The sequence below is a fragment of the Anabas testudineus genome, chromosome 2 (genome assembly GCF_900324465.2).
Source record: "Anabas testudineus chromosome 2, fAnaTes1.2, whole genome shotgun sequence".
NCBI lineage: Eukaryota > Metazoa > Chordata > Actinopteri > Anabantiformes > Anabantidae > Anabas > Anabas testudineus.
The window spans coordinates 1,355,596-1,375,304 of NC_046611.1; the positions used below are offsets into that span (position 1 = coordinate 1,355,596).

Below are 19,709 nucleotides of genomic sequence, written 5' to 3' on the forward strand. Positions count from 1 at the left end.
TTTTGTTTTTAGAGCACACACACACACACACACACGTCAGTCAGTCTTCCTGTAGATTTACGTCTCCTTGAAAAGTAAGTAAGAAAATGTTCAGCTAGCAATTGGAAACAAATGGCAGCAATTTCTTAACCTTTAAATAGTCGCATGTGACATTAAAATCACTGTAAAATATCATTTATTCACCATTAGTCAGACGTCACTGGCGTCCATGTTGTAACTGAAGCACAGTGGACTGAGTGTGTGTGTGTGTGAGTGTGACCGTGTGACTTTAATTCTCTGGAGGTAAAAATAGCCAACGACAGATAAACAGACTGTAGATAAACACAGCGTTCGCTCCTAAAATCAGAAACTTCAGCAAAGAATAAAGTGAACTGCAGCTAAAATCTCTGCTTTTTTCCTAAATCAGAATATTTGCTCGTTTCTTAGTGACTGTAAATGAACTTCAGACACAAACAGACATTAATAATAATTTAATTTGGGCTCTGAGAGAATCTGTCACAGCCCTAAACCCTAAACTAATGTTGAAGTCCAGCATCTTTCTAAACGCATGTTACACGATAAAGCACAAGAAGAACTCCATTAAAGAGCAAAGAGTGTGAAAACAAACACGTTTGAAGAAGTGACTTCATTATAACGTCAGTGTAAAATGAATCCTGTGAGGAACCAGTGGAGTGGGGGGGGGGCTGAGGTCAGATTTAATAAAACCACACGTCACATATTCAAACCAACGAAACAAAGGGGGAAAACTCCAGTGACGTAACCAGAACCAGAACTCTACCGAGTACAAGTACTCGATTACCTGCAGCTGTGGAGTCGGGTGTCAGGGCCTCCACGGGCCTCCTGGGGGAGGGGGGGGACTCCCTCTAACTTTAGGAGCTGATGTCAGTCCGGCCGCCCCCCAGCTTCAGACCAGCTGACCTCCTTCAGTCTGTGACCGACACTGCGTCCAGCGCCGAGGTAAGAACACACACACACACACACACAGGCGTGGAGGTTTCTAATGAAACAGACATGTTCTTTATTCTGAGACTCTTCACACTCTGGATCCGTGTTGATTTGCTGCTGTGAAGCTCGGAGCCGTGTCCTGTCAGATCAGGCCTCACAGAGTCTGAGGCAGCTGTCGCCTCCACTAAAAATAGATCCTCTGGAAGGCCTCAAACCACACACAGATTCACGTCAACATCAGGTTTCTTTTTCTAACCGTTATATTTTAATTATTATATTTTAATTACGCTCTCAGTGCACAGACCGTCTGTCTGAACATTTATATTCCTGCTTTGGAAACCAGCTTTCCCTGCTCCGGTCTGTCTGCTCCAACTGTTTGCTCCTGTTCTAGTGTTTGCTTTATAGTTTGTGTCAGTGTTTTGTTTCCCACCAAACCCTGTACACTTTTTATATGTTTTTCCACTGGGTACGAGTGTGAGTTTCTTCCTGCTGCACCTACTTTATTACTCGGAGCATGGACTCCGTTTCTAGATGACATTGACTTGAGTGTGTTTGTGTTTCCTGTTGTTGCTGTTGTTGTTTACTCCATGATGATATGATATCAGAATCCTCACAGAGCTCGTTTCATTTAATAAATGTGTGTTTTTCTTCTTTAATTCTGCTTTTGCAGGATGAAAAGTGAACTCGTCGCTGTCGTTCATGCTGTCATGTTTTCCGCAGCCTCGTTTATCCAGAGCTGACTCATCCATTCCAGTTAATGTGATGAGTTAAAGTTCACGATGACATTCAGCCGTTATTAATCAGATGTGATATAAGATCCTCTGTGAAGTCAAGTCTATGGGAACTATGGAGGAAATAAACTGTGTTTGTCCAACACAGTGAATTAAGGAATCAATAACACAAAAATCCCATCTTAAGATATATTTATTTGTCTTATTGACATCTGGATGTTCTGATTATAAAAAGGTTTATTTTTTGATATTATTATTGACATAACATGAATATTTACCAGTACCAGTTATTATTAGCTCAGATTTCTAGAGATTTATTTGTTATTCAATTTATTATTCAATTAAGACGTTATTAAACACGTTTACAGAATTCGTAAGAACCAGTTTAGGTTCAGTTGAGTTCAACTACATTGATTCAGTTATGTGAGAAACGAGGTTGAGGAGCAGGTGACGAGACAAACCAGGCTTTTATTTTGGTAATTTATTTTCTCTAGGTGCTGTGATTTGTAGCCATGACGTCGACCGGAGAGAGCGAGGAGCACAATGATCAGATGGTTCCTGAAGGAGACGCAGAGGAGAGGAGCGTCAGAGGAGTCCAGTCTCAGTACCTGCGCTGTCCCTCCCCCAGGTCGGACACCACCTGTTGAAATATTAGCATATGAAGAACATGTGCTGTTTAAAAGCTGCAAATTTCCAGATCTGTATAATTTCCTTCTCTCCCAGTTTCTCCATGTTGTCAGAGTCCAGGTTTTCTATGATCTCGGGCTCTGATGCTGCCAGTATCTTCATGGAGCCCATTCACCTGTCGTCAGCCGTCGCTGCCAAGAAGATCATCAACGAGGGTAATTAAAACTGAATGAGATGCTGCAGCGTTAACCCACCAACGCGTTACTAAAAATCAGTTTGTTCAAAAACCTTCACATCAATTATTATTATTATTATTGTTATTATTTTTATTATTTTTATTATTTTTATTATTTTTTTATTATTATTGTTATTATTATTGTTATTAATATTATTATTATCCACTGACGTCCTGGGATGAGACGTTGTCTTATGTCTCTCTAAAATGCAAATATTACTTTTGCTTGCACAGATTTGTTTTTAGGAATATTTAATAAAGTGTAAACACATTCAGCCTCTGTTCCAACATTTGGTTTGTTAATTTAAACAAAATGAATTTAAGTTTATTTAAGTAACTTTTTTCAGATAAATAAAAGATTAGATTTTTTATAAGCTTCAATAAAACAGTTTTTTTTTTTTTACTTTACGCTGAGACCAGCTGGGTTCATTGTGTTGTTTCCAGAAACTTACTTCATTTACTTGATTCAGTAAATAGACCAGAGAGATCAGATCAGACTCTTGTACCACTTGTAATAAGAAGTTTCTACATCCACATTAAACAACTGTAATTGAGTTGAATACTCGTCGTGGCCGTGAATCCACATCTCATTAGCACATGAAGACTTCTCTTGTTGGAGCAGCAGAGTCGTGCTGATTGAGTGAATTAGCTCATATGAGACATCACAGAGAAGCTCCTGGATCAGTGGCTTAATGGACGATACATGTTTTATCAGCGTGGTCCGTGATGAAAACAGCTGTTGCAGCTGTAGATTGTGCATTAAAGAGGTTTTTAACCTTACATGTTAAAAACCTGCAAGGTTTAACCTTACATGTTAAAAACCATGTTAAGCTGAACATCACTCAGATCAGAAACATGTATGTGAACTCTCTGTATGCACAGTACAGTCCCGTGTTTCAGGATGATGTGAAAGTACAACACATAAAGAAGGATTATAGCAACTATACCAGGAGGAGGTTGTCTCCACGGCCATAAAGGAAGCTTCCTAGTTGAAGTGGAGAGTTTCTACCTGCATAGAGGAACAAGTGAAAGACTAAATGTCACCAACCAGCCTGCTAAACGTTTAAGGAGTTCTTATTCCAGGCTACGTGCTTCCTTTAAGGCCTTGGAAAAGGTGGGAAGTACTTAGCTCACTTTTCACTTTCCAGCTTCTTCTTGTAAATTAAAACTACCAGAAGAAAAAAGATCTAACAGGAGATTTACCGTTGGCCTCAGCACAGTCGTTTGATTCAGGACCTTGATACTGGTCTGCACTAAAGACCAGCCCAATGCCGACCAGGGCACGTGGTGGTTTGTTTGTAGAGCACAGCTGAGTGTCCAGACACGTAACAACAACTTTCTGAATCCCTGGTTCTGATTGTGTGAAGTTCCAGCTCCTCTTTCCTCCTCAGAGCTGCCTCCTCGTGGTGTGCGCACCGAGTCCATCCCAGAGTCCATGCTAGAAAGTGCAGAGCAGCTGATGGTGGAGGACCTCTACAACCGTGTCAGGGACATGATCGATGACCGCAGCCCCTACAACACCCCCTGTGTGTTGGACATCCAGAGGGCCTTAGTGCTGGACCGCCTGGAAGCTCCCATCAACCCCGTGGACGAGGTGTGGCCAAACATCTTCATAGCTGAAAAGTGAGTGTCCACAAGCTGAAATAATCAAATCAAACGTCATCAGTCTCAAATGAAAACCGTGTTTCTCCAAACCTTTCCAGAAATATTAAAACAAACAAACGGGGATAGAGAAAAAATGTATTGGCCCAGGGCCTTTATCCAATTCAAGCAGACTCTTCTCTGTCTCTAATAAGAAAAGGAAACATCGACAGCTCTAAAACAAATGAGAGAATTCTACTGATGAAGACTTTGTGTTGTTAGTTGTTTCTAAAGTTTATTGTATGTTTTAATCTCATATACAGTCAGATAGGAATTTATATTATATTTATTATATATTATATATATTATATATATATTTTTTCATCCCTTTTCATTACTTACTTAATTTTCTCATGTTTTCAGATCAGTCGCGGTCAACAAAGCTCGTCTGAAGCGAATGGGCATCACCCACATCCTCAACACTGCCCACGGCACTGGGGTCTACACCAGCGAGTCTTTCTACGCCGGCATGAACATTCAGTACTTGGGCATCGAGGTGGACGACTTCCCAGACGCCGACATCTCGGTGCATTTCCGGCCTACTGCTGAATTCTTGGACGAGGCTCTTCTGACGCACAAAGGTGGGATTGTTACGGTGAAGTGCTTCCATCACCAGGGAAATGTTAAATCTGTGTAATACTGAATACTGAAAAAGTGGTTCACACAGTTCATGAAGGTTTTCTACCTCTCACATCACGTCTGTCTGTGAGTTAACTTTTATCCTGTGGTGTTTTTTTTATCTTTGATATTTAGATTAATTTTATCTTCTAACCAGTTCGTTACATAACACATGAAATATTTCACCTCAGAGACAAAAGCTGAATTTCTGTCTGTCCCTGGGCAGTAGTCGACAGTTACACTAACAGGTCCCAAATAACTGACCCGAAATGTCTCAACAACTTACACAACATCCCAGTTTCTGAGAAGTGTTTTATGGACCACAGAGAAACATCTGTGTTCCTGGAAGAGGATCATGTAACAGCCACAGTGTGGACCGTCTTTTGTTCATCACAACTGCAGCTTATTCACAAAGTGTAGCCCGAAGACGTCAGCAGCAACAAAAAATCTGTTTGTGAGAAGGAAACATGAAAACATTTTTCTTTCTTACTTTAACGAGAGATGATCAGATTGAGTCCATTCATTCCTTTGTTTAATAGAAATATAACATCTGTGTGAAGACACAAATAAATCAGGATATATTGATTCAGTACAACTACAAACTTACACATCAGAGGGTTAAACTGTACTTTCATGTTTTAATATTGATATTTAGCATTAATATACTTTTAATAAATGGTTTATAACACACTGAAATGGGACTGTAATCAGCTGATTAATGGATTTGTTAACAACTCAAACCCAGAGCCCAGACAGCTCAGAACAGGAAGCTCCAAGGCTTTTGTGTGATGTGAGCATTAGTTTTTTGTTTGAACATTACAAAGTTCACTTAAAGGACACGAAACAGCAAAAAGAGATAAAAAAATAAGCAATAAAAAAAATACACACCAACCATTAATAGACTAAACACTAAACAAAAGAGTCACCTGACAACAAAAAGACAACATGAGAACAAACATTTGACAACAAGCTAAAGAACGAAAAGAATAAAAAAGAATGATTTAAAAATCTCCAATCCTGCTTCCTGTGTCGCCCGTTGATACTTCAGTTGATCTTTGTGTTTTACAACTCCCTTCAAATGTCCTTCTCAGTGTGTATCTGGGTATAAAGTAATCTATAATCTGTAATCTGTAATCTATAATCTATGATCTGTGATCTATGATCTATGATCTATAATCTATGATCTATAATTGCTGTTTGTTTCCTTGCAGGGAAGGTTCTCGTGGTTTCCATGATGGGCGTCAGTCGCTCTGCTGTCTTGGTCACATCCTATCTGATGATCTTCCAGCACATGACCATCATGGAGGCTCTAACTTCTATGAGGAAAAAACGTGCCATCAACCCAAACGAAGGGTTCCTGAAGCAGCTGAGAGAGTTCAACGAGAACCTGATGGAGGAGCGTGACGACGATGATGAAACACTCAGCCAGTGCTCAGTTATTGACGCTCGCGCTCGAGCTCGCATCTTCGGAGAGAGTGGGGACAATGATGATGACGAGGACACTGATGAAGACGAGGAGCAGAGCATGATCGAAGTGAGAGCCCACTCCATCATGATGGAGGAGGAGGAGGACGGAGAAAGCGTGATGAGCAGCGTTGCCTCTTCTGCAGCAGCTGCAGCAATGAAAAGTGGACTGGTGCAGAACTGCTGCTTGGACACCAAGGGATCTGCTGCTGTTAAAGAGGAGGTTGTTCTACCTGAGCACAGGGTTGGAGAAGATGGAGATGATGAAGACGGTCTTGACAGCATGATTCATGAATGGCAACGTCGGAATGAGAAATACCAAAGTGACGAGTGGTGGGAAGCGCAGCTGAACAGCGATGGTGAGGCCGGAGAGTCTCTGGCTGGAGGTCAGAAGATAAAGGAAGGTGCCGATGCTGATGTGGAGAGTGTCACCAGTGAGGATGTACGAGCTATGAAAGAGCGACTGAAGCGCCGTAATAGACGCCCACCCTCAGATGCGATGTCCACCTCCAGCTGCACGAGTTACTCTGATCTTTGGAAACAGCGACTGAAGGAAATCGAGGAACAAGCTGCTGCTCGGTACAGAAAGAAAGAGGATGATGAAACCAGTGAAAGCACCACTACAGAGGGAGGGAAAGGGGAAAAGAACAACATTGACGAAGAAGTGGAAAGCATCCTTTCTGATACCAGCTCCATGTACAATTTCTGCCAGAAGAACAGGGAGAAGTTGACGCCTCTGGAGCGTTGGCGCATCAAGAGGATCCAGTTTGGCTGGAATAAGAAAGATCAGGACGATGGAGGAAAAAGTTCTGTGGGAGATGGAGAGAAAGGTGATCGCGAAGGAGAAGCAAAGACACCATCCTCCCAAGACGTCAACCTGACAGCATATCAGGCGTGGAAGCTGAGGCAGCAGAAGCGTCTTGGGGAGGAAAACACGGAGGAAATATTGGAGCTGAGTCGAGGCGAGGACTCTGCAACAATCAAAAGGAGGCAAAGACGTGAGGAGATTCTGGAGCGTTCAAAGAAGACTTTAGAAGAAAGTCAGTCAATGTGTGGCTGGGAAACTGAGAGCAGCATTAGCGGAGGTACAATACCTCTCTCTGCCTTCTGGGCAGGAGCCGGGGTCTCAGGTCCACAGAGTGTCATCAATGATGACAACATGTCGATGGTTAGTGGCAGATCGACGGTCATTTCTTCAGTTTCACAAGCTCGCAGTACAAGATCCGCACAATCTGCAGTCCCACTTACTCCAGTGCCACCAGTTCCTCCCATCCTACCAGTTCCGACTATGCAGGGCCCCGGAGGTGAACCCATGGTCAATCTGGCCAGCATCCAAAACTGGATCGCCAACGTTGTCTCTGAGACAATCAAACAGAAGCAGAGTGAAATGAGCCTCCCTCCTCCATCACGTGCTGGATCTGAGCTCAGCTTTGGTGGTGCATCAAGTGTGATTTCTGGTCGAGGCGTAGAGGATGACAAAGCATCAATGTTGAGTGGCGCTTCCCACAACAGTGCTCTACCTCAGGGCTGTGGAAGAGCAACATCGGTTCTCTCAGGTGGAGGGGCACGAAGTATCTCAGGTCTCAGCGGCAGAGGCTCAGCACTGGGCTCCAACGTGGAATCCACCCTGGGATCCAAGAAAAACAAGATCACCACCACCAGCGTTCCGCTCTTCAGCCTCTTTCAGGACCAGGTCAACCTGAGCAAACTGGACGCCATGGACAAGGAGATCAAGTCTGAAATGAGAGACAAGATGGCAACCTATGAAAAGAAAAAGATCCTGGAGGAGAACAAGCGCAGCACTCTGTTCAAGAAAAAGAAACAGGTGGAGGATGAAGATGAGGAAGATGAAAGAAGGAGGAAAGAAGAGGAATTTCTTGAGGAAACGAAGAAGAAAGAGAAGCCTAAGAGGACTTACGGCCTCTCTGGATGCCTGAATCTCAATCCTGCGCTGGAGAAAGATAAGAACACAAGCATCGACGACTGGCTGAAAAGTGTCAGGCCTCCTCCAAGGAAACCAGCCTCAGGAGCAGACGCCGACTCCTCAGAGGATCCATATGATGATCTTGATGCCTCTGCTTCTGAATTCGACTTCTCAAGTCGCAGGGCATCCTATGGTGTTGGTGAAGAAGATGAAGAAACGTACAGCTCCAGATACAGATCGAGGTTACGTGAGGATCTATCACGTGAAGACACAGAATATTCCTGCAACGGGTTCACAGAGTCTCACAGCTACAGCCGAGCGGAGAGGTCATATGGAGCTTACGAGGAGAGCCGTGAAGGGACGGAGAGCTACGCCGACTACTGCACCAAGAGAAATTATGGTCACAATTCACGATATGAAGGCAGCCAGACGGAAGAAAGAAGGGGTAGGAGAGAGGAAGCCAGTGATGAGGAGGAGGATGATATTGCTGCCTTCATCACCCAAACCAGGCAGAGAATCAGAGCTCGAGCTGCTGCTGAGGCAGAAGACGACGAGGTGCTTGCAGCTTGGCGAGCGCAGCAAGAAGCAAAGTCACAAAGTCGAAATGAATCCTAGCAAACACGGACAACACCACGTTACTGCTAATTAACAGATAGCAAAAAATAAAACAAAACAAAAACATAATGTCTAAAATATCTACAATGGTCTGAAGTCCATCGAGACACTAATGTTCACGAAACACTGGAACAAGCTTAATTTGGGATTGATTATGTGTGTATTTGTGAATAATATCACATCTTTGAGGCAAATAAGAACCTTTAACTACTGCACATTAAAAGAAATGTATGAAAAATGTATATTTACATCCTGTATTATTAATAATTAGAATAAATATAAGTGGTTTGTGCTTAATGAGGGTTTTGGTTGCACCAGTGTTGAATGTAAATTAGATTAGAAAACCCATTTATTAGTGATTAATGATAATGTGAAACTCCTAATAAAAGAAAATCTAATTCTGTTTATATTGTTATTTTATAATTGCAATAAATATTCCGATAAATCACAAACTGTCTTTTTTATTTACTATAGAAACTCAGTTCTGTTCTCGTTGTTCGACTTCAACAAACAGAGACTGTAGAAAACAACTTAACACAAAATTACAACATGTGAACTTAATAAAATAAAAGCTATGTGTGCACAGAGGCTCCCATAAATTCTGACATGAACATAATATTATATAATATAAACAGCCATATTCAAAGCAAATCTACATTAAACCAATTTATTAATCTTAATAGTAGATTTATATAGTTTAACATTAAAACATTTTGAATTTAATTTTACAAAACATCTATTTAAAAACACTGTGTCCAATGTTTTTACAGTGTAGGAGCATATTAATTGTTATTAGAGTTCAGTAGGACTGATATTAAACCTCAGTGATGTTGCAGTATGGAGTAATATCTACAGCATGTGACATTATAAGCTGATGAGGGAGGTTTATGAGTCAAGAAATGTTGCTTAAGGAGACATTTTGATTGATTTTCCCTTGTTTTCAGCTTCAGTTTTGTGAAAAACAGTTGAAGGTTCAGTGAATCTGTCTCATTTAATCTGGAGAATATCAAGTTAAAATGTTTTTTTCTCCTTGCATAACAAACCAGTTGGAGCATTTCCTGGAACCTGATTCTTGTTTCTGTTCATTTGTTTTGACTTGGAGATTTTGAAAGCCTTGAATTATATTATAGACGGGGTTTGTTTTTAGAAATAACTGTGAATGTGTGCTGCTACTTACTGAGATTAAATCTCTGTCAACTGTATTTGTCATGTTTTAGCACCACCTGGTGTACGTAGGTCAAAGCTTTAACATCTTTAATTTGACATATTTTACAGTAATCCTGAAGGATATTTTTAAAATATGAAAATGTATTATGTGGATTTTTATTATGAATTTAGTGTAATATCTATGTTCATTCACAGTTATTATCAATCATGTCTTAGAACCCCTAAAATGTAAAAGCTTGTGTAATTTAGTTCTTAGCTTAATTTAAACCTTTAAATATTGTTCACTGGTTTTATGTTTATATGTGTGAGTTTTATAATTTTAATGCATTTTTAGTTTTTTTTTTTAATGAATATTTGAGGAGAAGTGAAAAACTCAACTTATTGTGATTTGTATTTGCACCATAGTGGGATAAATTACTGTGGAGTGGACGTGTGATGTAGAAAGAAGGAAACAATGAGGTTGGACATGTTGAAACAGAGAAAGTAAAAGGAGGAAAACTGTCAAAAAAGTACAAAGAGTCAAAAACACTGAGGGGGAGATAGAACGGGGACGTGGCAACATGTAGAGAAAGAAACAGGCTGAAAAAAGTGGATGTGACTTTATGGAGGGTGAGCGGAAGAGCTAAGAAAAGCAAAGAGATCAATGTGGACAAGTATGAAGAAGAAAGAGAAAATTGGAAGAAATTCAAAGAGTTTGAGGACGCCTTTCTGAGCAGTACTTCGACCCAAACGGCTGCTTCAGTCTCCCTTCTGTTGACACTTGTCCTAAGATCTGAAAGATCTCACACAGGGTTTGGAGGAACAAGTGATTTAAAAAACTCGTCCAGGCTAAACAGCAGAAGCTGACGACTACTAACAGGTAACCAACGCACTGCTAATATACCACTGCTATTCTGTTACTTCATTTTCATCTTTATTTTACAGTGCAATCATAATACACTATAAAAATACAAGTGGTTCAAAGTAACCAAGTGCATTTACTCACTATATGTGTGTGTAATTGTTTAGAAATACAGAATAAAAAAGTGAACTGTTTATGAGCTGTTCTGGTGGAAAAAAAAATATAAGTAATGTTTGCTAAATTTAAAAAAAGTTAGAGAAATTTAAGAAATGAAGATAATTCAACATTGTTTTTTATTAGTTCTGAATTCAATTAGACAAACTAATTACAGCAAGTTAACAAGAAAAGATTAGTTAATGTAATTACATCGAGGTTGGGATTTACAGTGTAAACTAACTTACAATCTGTAATTTCTGTCAATTTTCTTCAGTTGCAAAGAGCAAAACAAACCAAAATCAGATGTTCTGTAAAAAGAGAAAATCACTTAGATAGGTGATTATTTTACCCACTCTGACTTGGTTATAAAGACATCTAGTTGTTTTGAGACTGCTTGAAGTTCACCTACTTTTAGAGTTTGCAGTGTAAAGATTATATAACAGCAGCTATAATTGGCTGGAACACAATTACTCAAAGTGAAGAATCAGGCCAGAGAATTGATTCATTCATTAAAATCTTATTATAATTCCACAAAGTGACACTTGCTCAAGATAAAAGCATTTACTTAAAAGACGTTGTTTTCACTTTCAGACATACAGGCATCTGTTTCAGGATGGAGGACCAAGTGACACTGATGTATGCAGGTTCTCGGTCCCTGAAGGGGCCTCGACAAGGAAACACGGAGCTAAGTCTGAGCCAGAACTCATCTGATGATGATGATGGAAAACCAAAAGAAAATTCTGTAGTGGAAGTGAAAGTGGACGAAAAAAACAAAGGTCAAAACTCTAGAGCTGAACAGTGATGTGGATGCAGAAGATGATAACAAGAATGACAACCTACAGGAGAATCCGGAAAGGAAACACCAGACAGAGGATTGATGAGTTTGAAAATACACTTTTTAGAAAATATATAAAGCACCAAAAGATCCTGAATGGTAATAAAGGCAAGTGCTACACAAGACTTTATGTCATTTAATAATATATTTACCGGTGGCATTATATTATATATAAATAATAGGAAGACAATGCAATAAAAAAGCATTGTAACTTGATATCTCTAAAAATCCTACGATGTAGAAATGTTTTTATGTATTGATCAAAAGAAAATGATTAAAGTGATAAATATATAGTTGACTTTTACAGTCTGGTAATCACCACTGTATTATATGTATGGTTCGCTCTAATGACATTAAAGAGTGTACAAGGCTTCATACTCGATTTTGTTTGTGTATTTGTAAAATGTAAAAAAAAAAACACTGCCAAATAAAATCATACATAAAGTATATATATTATTAATTTATTATAATTTACCTTATATTATTATCTGTATTGGCATTTAATGTCATGGCAAATAACTTGGAGATATATTTTTATTACAAACAACAAAACATCTGGTGAAGGACATGTTTTTATTTTAAGAACATGTTTGATACATAAGAGAAGGGTTATTAAACTAAAACATCCATTGCATAACTATCGTATGGAAAAAGATTAAACAAAGTAAGCATTATTATACATATTATTTACAATCAATCTAGCCACAGGGGTTGCAAGCCAGGGACTTCTGTGCTGGTCCCTAGCCCGGATAAATAGAGAGGGTTGCGTCAGGAAGGGCATCCGGCGTAAAAATTGCCAAAATAACCATGCGAATCATCCACAAGACTTTCATACCGGATCGGTCGAGGCCCGGGTTAACAACGACCGCCACCGATGTTGTTAACCTACAGGGTGCCGGTGGAGATTTGACTACTGTTGGTCGAAGAAAGAGGGGAGGCAGAAGGGTTCGTGGTCAGAGAGAGAAGGGAAAAGGCAGGAACATAGATTTGAGAATAGGGACTCTTAACGTGGGCACAATGACAGGGAAAGGCAGAGAGCTGGCAGACATGATGGAGAGAAGGAAGGTAGATGTTCTGTGTGTGCAGGAGACAAGGTGGAAGGGCAGCAAGGCACGTAGTATCGGAGGAGGATACAAACTGTTCTACCATGGTGTTGATAGGAAGAGAAACGGGGTAGGAGTGATCCTGAAGGGGGAGTTTGTGAACAATGTTCTAGAGGTGAAAAGAGTCTCAGACAGGGTGATGAGCATAAAGCTAGAAATTGAAGGGGTGATGGTGAATGTAGTCAGTGGGTATGCGCCACAGGTTGGCTGTGAGTTAGAAGAGAAGGAGAGATTCTGGAGTGAGTTTGATGAGGTCATAGAGAGTATCCCCAGAGGAGAGAGAGTTGTTGTTGGAGCAGACTTCAATGGGCATGTTGGTGAGGGCAACAGAGGTGATGAGGAGGTGATGGGCAGGTTTGGTGTGAAGGAAAGGAATCTGGAAGGACAGATGGTGGTGGACTTTGCTAAGAGGATGGAAATGGCTGTAGTCAACACCTACTTCCAGAAGCGAGAGGAACATAGAGTGACATACAGAAGTGGAGGTAGGAGTACACAGGTGGACTACATCCTATGTAGACGAGGTCATTTGAGAGAGGTTAGTGACTGCAAAGTGGTGGTAGGAGAGAGTGTAGCCAGACAGCACCGCATGGTGGTGGAGCTGCATTGTGTCTTTGTAGATTTAGAGAAGGCGTATGACAGGGTACCGAGGGAGGAGCTGTGGTTCTGTATGAGGTTGTCGGGAGTAGCAGAGAAGTACGTCAGAGTAGTTCAGGACATGTATGAGAGAAGTATGACGGTGGTGAGATGTGCTGTAGGTCAGACAGAGGAGTTCAAGGTGGAGGCAGGTTGGAGCGGGTGGAGGAAAGTGTCAGGAGTGTTGTGTGACAGAAGAGTGTCAGCAAGACTCAAAGGAAAGGTGTACAAGACAGTGGTGAGACCAGCTCTGCTCTATGGGTTAGAGACGGTAGCAGTGAGAAAGAGACAAGAGGCTGAGATGGAGGTAGCAGAGATGAAGATGTTGAGGTTCTCCTTAGGAGTGACCAGGTTAGACAGAATAAGGAACGAGTACATCAGAGGGACGGCTCACGTTGTCTGTGTTAGCAACAAAGTCAGAGAGGCCAGACTGAGATGGTTCGGACATGTTCAGAGGAGGGATAGTGAGTATATTGGTAGAAGGATGTTGGAGATGGAGCTGCCAGGCAGGAGGACAAGAGGACGACCAAAGAGGAGATATATGGATGTCTTAACAGAGGACATGAGGTTGGCTAGTGTTAGGGTAGAAGATGTTGGGAAAAGAGAAAAAGAAGAAGAAGATACATATTATTTACATTTACATTTAGTCATTTAGCAGAAGCTTTTATCCAAAGCGACTTACAAGTGAGGAACAAGGCAAGCAAACAAAATCTAAGTCAAGGAGAAACAACATCAAAGCAAAGTGCTGTTAAAAAGTGTTTTTGTTTCTGTATATTATACAGTACAGCAAATAAAAATGTAAAATAAATAAAGACATAAATAAATGCAAAGCATAAAGCACCATTTTTTAATAAGTGTAATCAAATCAAACTACATTAATGTGTGGTGTCTCTTTAAGAGATTCCGCGTAAGGACTTCAACGCCCACAATTCTTTGCTCCTGTCAGTGACGTCACTCAGAGCCCGGACCCGGCGTAGCTGTGTCAGAAGTGGTGTGCGTTAGCCTCAGCTAGCCTCAGCTAGCCTCAGCTAGCCTCAGGTAGCGACATTTCGTCGACGACAGTGATATTTGTATGGACTTTATCAAAGGTAAGTTTATTGCCCAAGTGATATTTACTAAAGTAGCAATTATTGAACATCTGAATGTGAAAGGACAGCTTTACTATTGTTGTTTACATTAGCGAGGTAGCTAGGCGATTAGCAAGATGGCTCCGACTAGTTACTGCGAAACAATAACAAAGAATGAACCACAGCGTTAAAGTGACAAACGTGTGTGTAATAATGATTCAAATTACATTATCAATGGAAATATAGTTAGTGTGTGATCTGTTTAATCTAAGAAAGTGTTTAGTCAAAGTGATTTGATGCGGGTGTCGGTGTATATCCTCAGTTTTAGGCAGCGTTTGGTGGTGATGACACCCTCGCTGTTACTGTCCGTTGGAGGAAGAGGAAGAGGAAGGAGGTGATGATGATGATGATGATGATGATGATGATGACATGTAGTTAGCTGCCTGGCTGCCTGACGGACGGACCGACCAGAGCCCGCTGTTTGTGAGCAGTCTCCCCACAACCTGATCAGGATCTCGGCCGATGAGACGTGAAGATGCCGCGGAGGAAACAATCCAACCCTCAGCCGGTGAAGTGTGAGTTTTCCTGCAGCTGTTTGAGTCTGTATCTGATCTTTAAAGCTGCCGATTACAAATCTTACACCACTGTCACAGCTTGAAGAAGTGGGTCTGTGTTGCTCTGTCTGTGCTTGAATGAACCCTTTTCTTGAGTTTAGACCAGTTTTTAACTAAAGCTGTGCTCAGGAAACAGCCATGTGAAAAGTTGCCTAACTGGTCTAACATATTGACTCTGCAGGCTTGGTCCCTTCCTCATTATCTGTCAGAGAGGAAGACTGCTGGAGCCATGTTGTCCTTCACGTATTTTGTGTGTTATCTCATCCTGAATGTTTTGGCTCACTTGGACTTTCCACTTCCTCACTTCCTCCCCCCTCTACCTGACCTCCCCCCAAGCCTTCCTGTCCTTCTTCCTTTCTTTTATTGCTTTTCTGTTTCTCTCATTCCCGTACTCTTTACATGTGAGCCCCCATTTTGTGTGTTTGCTCAGGGTTCATCTGGTGTTTCAGCTCTGCTCTAAATCACCTGTTCAACACTCACAACCGTCCATCTGCAAATCTGGATTTCAGTCTCCTCAAAAAGGATTAAATGTAATATAAGTTTTAAATGTTCTTTAATGAAATCATAAATGTTTCTTCTAGTTTCAGTGGAAGTGGTACACCAATGGTTTACTGAGTACCATGTAAAAATACTCTATTATAAGTCCTGCATTCAGACAGTAGAAGTGCATAGTACATAAAATATAGTACATAAATAATTAAGGTACACAAGCTCTATATGAAGAAAATATGGAGCTTGTTGTTAATAGATTATTTTATATGACAAATACTAATATCATCATTTATGCATCATTTAAGCAAAAATCACTTTGCTGTTGTAGCTGCTCAAGGTGGGGCCTGATCACTGGGGGAAACAAGACAAATCTGCTGAGTTGTGAGCTGATGATGATGTTGAGATGAGGTTTTAGAAGAAAAACAAAAGTTCTGATGCATAAATGTTTTGTAATTTGTGGTTTTATTCTTTCTCTGGATTTGTTTATGACAGTTTTCATAATTTTACCAAACGGTTATTTAAATAAAAAACTTTTTAAAAAACTTAAAAAATCAGTCACCCTGTTTATATGCACCTCAGTGACCTGCTGTAAGCTGATTCTTACCTGTCATGTAAACAGAAACCCGATGGCTGTATTCAGGGCAGATGACTAGAGAAACCTGATATGTCAAAGGAGATTCTCCTGGAGAAAGCTGAATTCTCACATGTTTTCACTGCTGGATTTCTTATTGTCTTTTACAACAGCACAACAACTGTAGTTGAGGAAAGTAGTAGAGTGGAGCAGGTGAATGGAAGAAGAGACTACATCGAATCTGTGAGCTGTGCTTTCACAATAAATAGAGGAGAAATCTGATAACTGATCTGCACGTGTACGTGGATTTACAGTAATCAGGTTACCGCAGTTCAGGTAAACACACAGACTGTCCACTGGAAACAGCATGAATCCTCAGTTAAACTAGAATAATAGTGAAAAGGGATCAATATCTGAAACTGAGACCACAATACAAACATCTGTGATCTATGGACATTTCTGGGAGTCTGCTGCTTATTCAAAGCTCCTCTCTGATGGACGGAAATTACATACAGTGTCCTGGAAAAGTGATATGTTCTATGTTCTTGTTGTCAGAGGGTTTATCACTGTACTCCCTATAACACTGCGTCTAATAGTTGCTGTAGCATGAGCTGTGTATTCTCAGCGTCTGAGTGTAGGACATCCATTTCTGCTGAGCTCCTGTTATGTTATTAATGCAACACAGCCCATTTTTCATTTGACAGTTATCTCTATCATATGTAAACAAATTATTATTCTATATAAAGTTAAGGGCAGCTGTATATTTTGTATTAAAACCTGAATCTGAATTTGGAGAATCGGGACACTGAGCTCCCGGACAGCGAGTTTTTAGAAAAGTTAATTCACTGTTGTGCTCAAAACATAAAAAAAAAAACTTTTGGAGTGTTTAAACATGTCGTGTATCACCAGTGCCGTGCTCTTCATTCACGTTCCTTCCTTTTCCTCCAACTCTTCCTCCTCTGCACTTATCTCATCCTCACTGGTTTCCTCTCTCTGCCCCTGTTTTTGCTTCATTTACATTTTCGCTTCCTCTCCACCTCTGTGGATCTTGTCCATCTTCATTTACATACCTATTAATCAGTCTTTTTTTTAAATGGGAGTGTGCTTATCTGGTGTAAAGACATGTTTTATACAGGTAATGATGTTTAAAGTGAAAAACTGTTTGTGTTTTTCTGTGTCCAGTGGAGTACGGGGATGGGACCGTCGTGGGGGAGCCGGGCTGCCTGGTTTTGGAGAGCGACTTCCTGCTGAGCGGAGAGCTGGAGTTCGGAGACTCTGAGATAATGGGGCTGGATAGAGAGGCCGGTCAGTAACACACCAGGTTCAAGGACTGTCTGTTCAGACCATCAAAATAAAAGACTGTTTATTGGTTTATATAATATTATATTATATTATAAAAAATATTACTTTCTGTCTTTTTGTACGAGTTCATGTAATCACTACTAAATACACAGTAAACACCTGACTTGTAAGAAATATTATTATTATTGTGACTTTAAGCTAAATTCATTTGAGTTGTTTCATAAACTGAAGGTGGAAACGAGGGCTGCACAGTGTTCTGCATACAATATTTCATCAGATATGAAATCCCGTTCTAATCAGTTTTTTTAGTCAATTTTAGCTGCCTCTATTTTTTATTATTATCAGTATTATTGCTGGTTTTCTTAATGATACTAGCAACAAATGAAACAGATTGTTGTGGTTTTTAGTTAATTGAAACCGGTCATTTCAATTTTCTGAACACTACAATAGGTCGGAGCCTCTTGCAAAGATAAGATAACAAATAAGATATGTAATCTGTGTCGTTCTTCAGGTGTGACAGTCTTCTCTCTGAGCGTGGAGGACGACCCCTCAGCACCAACAGACTCCACGTTCCCGGCGTTCCTCTCCTGTAAAGGATGTGGTCAGCTTCTCGGAGACACACCTCTGGGTGCAGGCTTGGATCTTGGTAACTGTTATAACATTTTAAGTTTCTTTGTAAATTGTAGGACAGGAAATCACTGTATTTACACTGAATGTTGATTTTAAACACTTTATGGAGGTTCTTCACAAGTGGACGTCACTTACTCAGCGTTGCACACTACGTATATATGAGGTGTAGTATGACGTAGGCGTAGCTGCACGACAGGAACTGGTAAGGCTTCTCGGCTTCTCGCCCAGGCAGCAGAAAAACCATCTCAGCACCAGCTGAGAAAGTTTCGATTTGTTCATAACCACATGCATCTACACACCTGTTCTTTATGTCCTTGATGCTGTTTTCTCTGAAGAAATCCTTTGTACTTGTCAGGCTGTTAATTTGGTCTTAGTTAACTATACGGTTTCTTCTTCTGTGTAGTCGGGTCTTTTTTCCACTGTGAAAGATTCAAACCCTCAAATATTTGAATGGCTGAAGTTTTTTGGTATTGTTGAGATCTTTAAAGTTTTCTGATTCCTCACTTAGTGAGAGGTTAATGACTCCAACACCTTGTGGAATCACACTTAGTTTCACTTTTACCTTTCTCTCCCCAGGTGTGGGTCTGGACCTGGGAGCAGAACTTTATTGTCTAACCTGTGAGGAAAGCCTCCAGTGTGCAGCCTCGCTTGACTCTGCTCAGGTAGAGGGCTCGAACTTGTCCGACAGATCCATCAGCAGCGGCTCCGACAGGAAGAGGAGAAGTGTAGGTAAGGCAGGTGGAGCTGGCGACACTTCTCCTAAACTCTACTCCTGCTCGCTGTGCGCCTTCACCTCGCGCTACTCCAACCACTTGAAGCGCCACATGAGGATCCATGACGGCCAGAAGCCATACCGCTGCCCCGTCTGCCCGTACGCCTCGGCCCAGCTGGTCAACCTGCAGCGCCACGCCCGCACACACACTGGGGAGAAGCCTTACTGCTGCCACCAGTGCAGCTACGCCTGCAGCTCCCTGGGCAACCTGCGGAGACACCAACGCATGCACGTGGGGGAGAGGCCGCAGAGGAGGGAGAAGGAGAAAAGGCGAGGAAGACGGAAAAAGACAGACGGAGAAACCGAAGAAGGTAATGAACCTTAAATCATCTGAGGATGTTGGATAAGAAATGATTTAACTTAATTAAAAGTGGTAGTAAAGCTTTTACAGCAAACTTTTTTCAGTCCCACATTTTGGACACTTTCATTTTCTCTGGTCTGTCTCGTCTCTTCGCTCTTTGCTAGTTTCTCTTCTCTGTCTCTGGTACAAGCCGTCCCACCAAACACTCAAACACACGTTCTTCAGCAAAAATCATCTCTGCAACATGGAAGTGAAGCTTCAATCCATTACTTTTAGTGATAAGGTATAATAAAAAAACTCTCCCATAAGAATAGATCAGGGACATCTAATCCTGGTCCTTGAGAGCCACTGGGTTCCTCACAATCTATACTAAACATAAAGGTGACTTCTGCTTTGATCTGACCAAACTGAATTGTATATTTCAT

The 19,709-nt window shown here is 41.0% G+C and overlaps 2 protein-coding genes across 7 annotated transcripts in view; both read left to right on the forward strand.

The window, feature by feature from the left end:
- The first annotated feature begins 855 nt into the window (after positions 1–855).
- dusp27 (dual specificity phosphatase 27) lies at positions 856–9,243 on the forward strand. 5 transcript variants are annotated; one of them, XM_026361165.1, is made up of 6 exons: positions 856–957; positions 2,171–2,304; positions 2,400–2,518; positions 3,930–4,161; positions 4,543–4,760; positions 6,009–9,243. In XM_026361165.1, the coding sequence occupies exons 2-6, from the start codon at positions 2,189–2,191 to the stop codon at positions 8,798–8,800; spliced, it is 3,477 nt and encodes a 1,158-aa protein (XP_026216950.1). In that variant the 5' UTR covers positions 856–957; positions 2,171–2,188; the 3' UTR covers positions 8,801–9,243. The 5 variants fall into 5 exon arrangements, with proteins under 5 accessions (XP_026216950.1, XP_026216954.1, XP_026216951.1 ...); XM_026361169.1 differs by having other exon boundaries at positions 900–957; positions 2,187–2,304; XM_026361166.1 differs by lacking the exon at positions 856–957 and adding an exon at positions 981–1,911.
- Positions 9,244–14,472: 5,229 nt separating this feature from the next.
- Positions 14,473–19,709, forward strand: part of LOC113163846 (zinc finger protein 513-like) — a 10,300-nt gene continuing 5,063 nt past the window's right edge. For both annotated transcript variants that reach the window (XM_026362858.1, XM_026362859.1), the window contains exons 1-5: positions 14,473–14,623; positions 14,925–15,177; positions 17,462–17,584; positions 18,093–18,227; positions 18,788–19,294. In XM_026362858.1, the coding sequence (XP_026218643.1) occupies positions 15,138–15,177; positions 17,462–17,584; positions 18,093–18,227; positions 18,788–19,294 (805 nt within the window). In that variant the 5' untranslated portion in view covers positions 14,473–14,623; positions 14,925–15,137. The remainder of the gene's footprint in view (positions 14,624–14,924; positions 15,178–17,461; positions 17,585–18,092; positions 18,228–18,787; positions 19,295–19,709) is intronic.

What these genes read in the sequence shown, in the direction of transcription:
- dusp27 (XM_026361165.1), top strand. Translation starts at nt 2,189, where the DNA reads ATGACGTCGACCGGAGAGAGCGAGGAGCACAATGATCAGATGGTTCCT. An exon ending in CAAGAAGATCATCAACGAGG is followed by an intron (nt 2,519 to 3,929) that starts GTAATTAAAACT and finishes TTTCCTCCTCAG; the next exon opens with AGCTGCCTCCTCGTGGTGTG. An exon ending in GGCTCTTCTGACGCACAAAG is followed by an intron (nt 4,761 to 6,008) that starts GTGGGATTGTTA and finishes GTTTCCTTGCAG; the next exon opens with GGAAGGTTCTCGTGGTTTCC.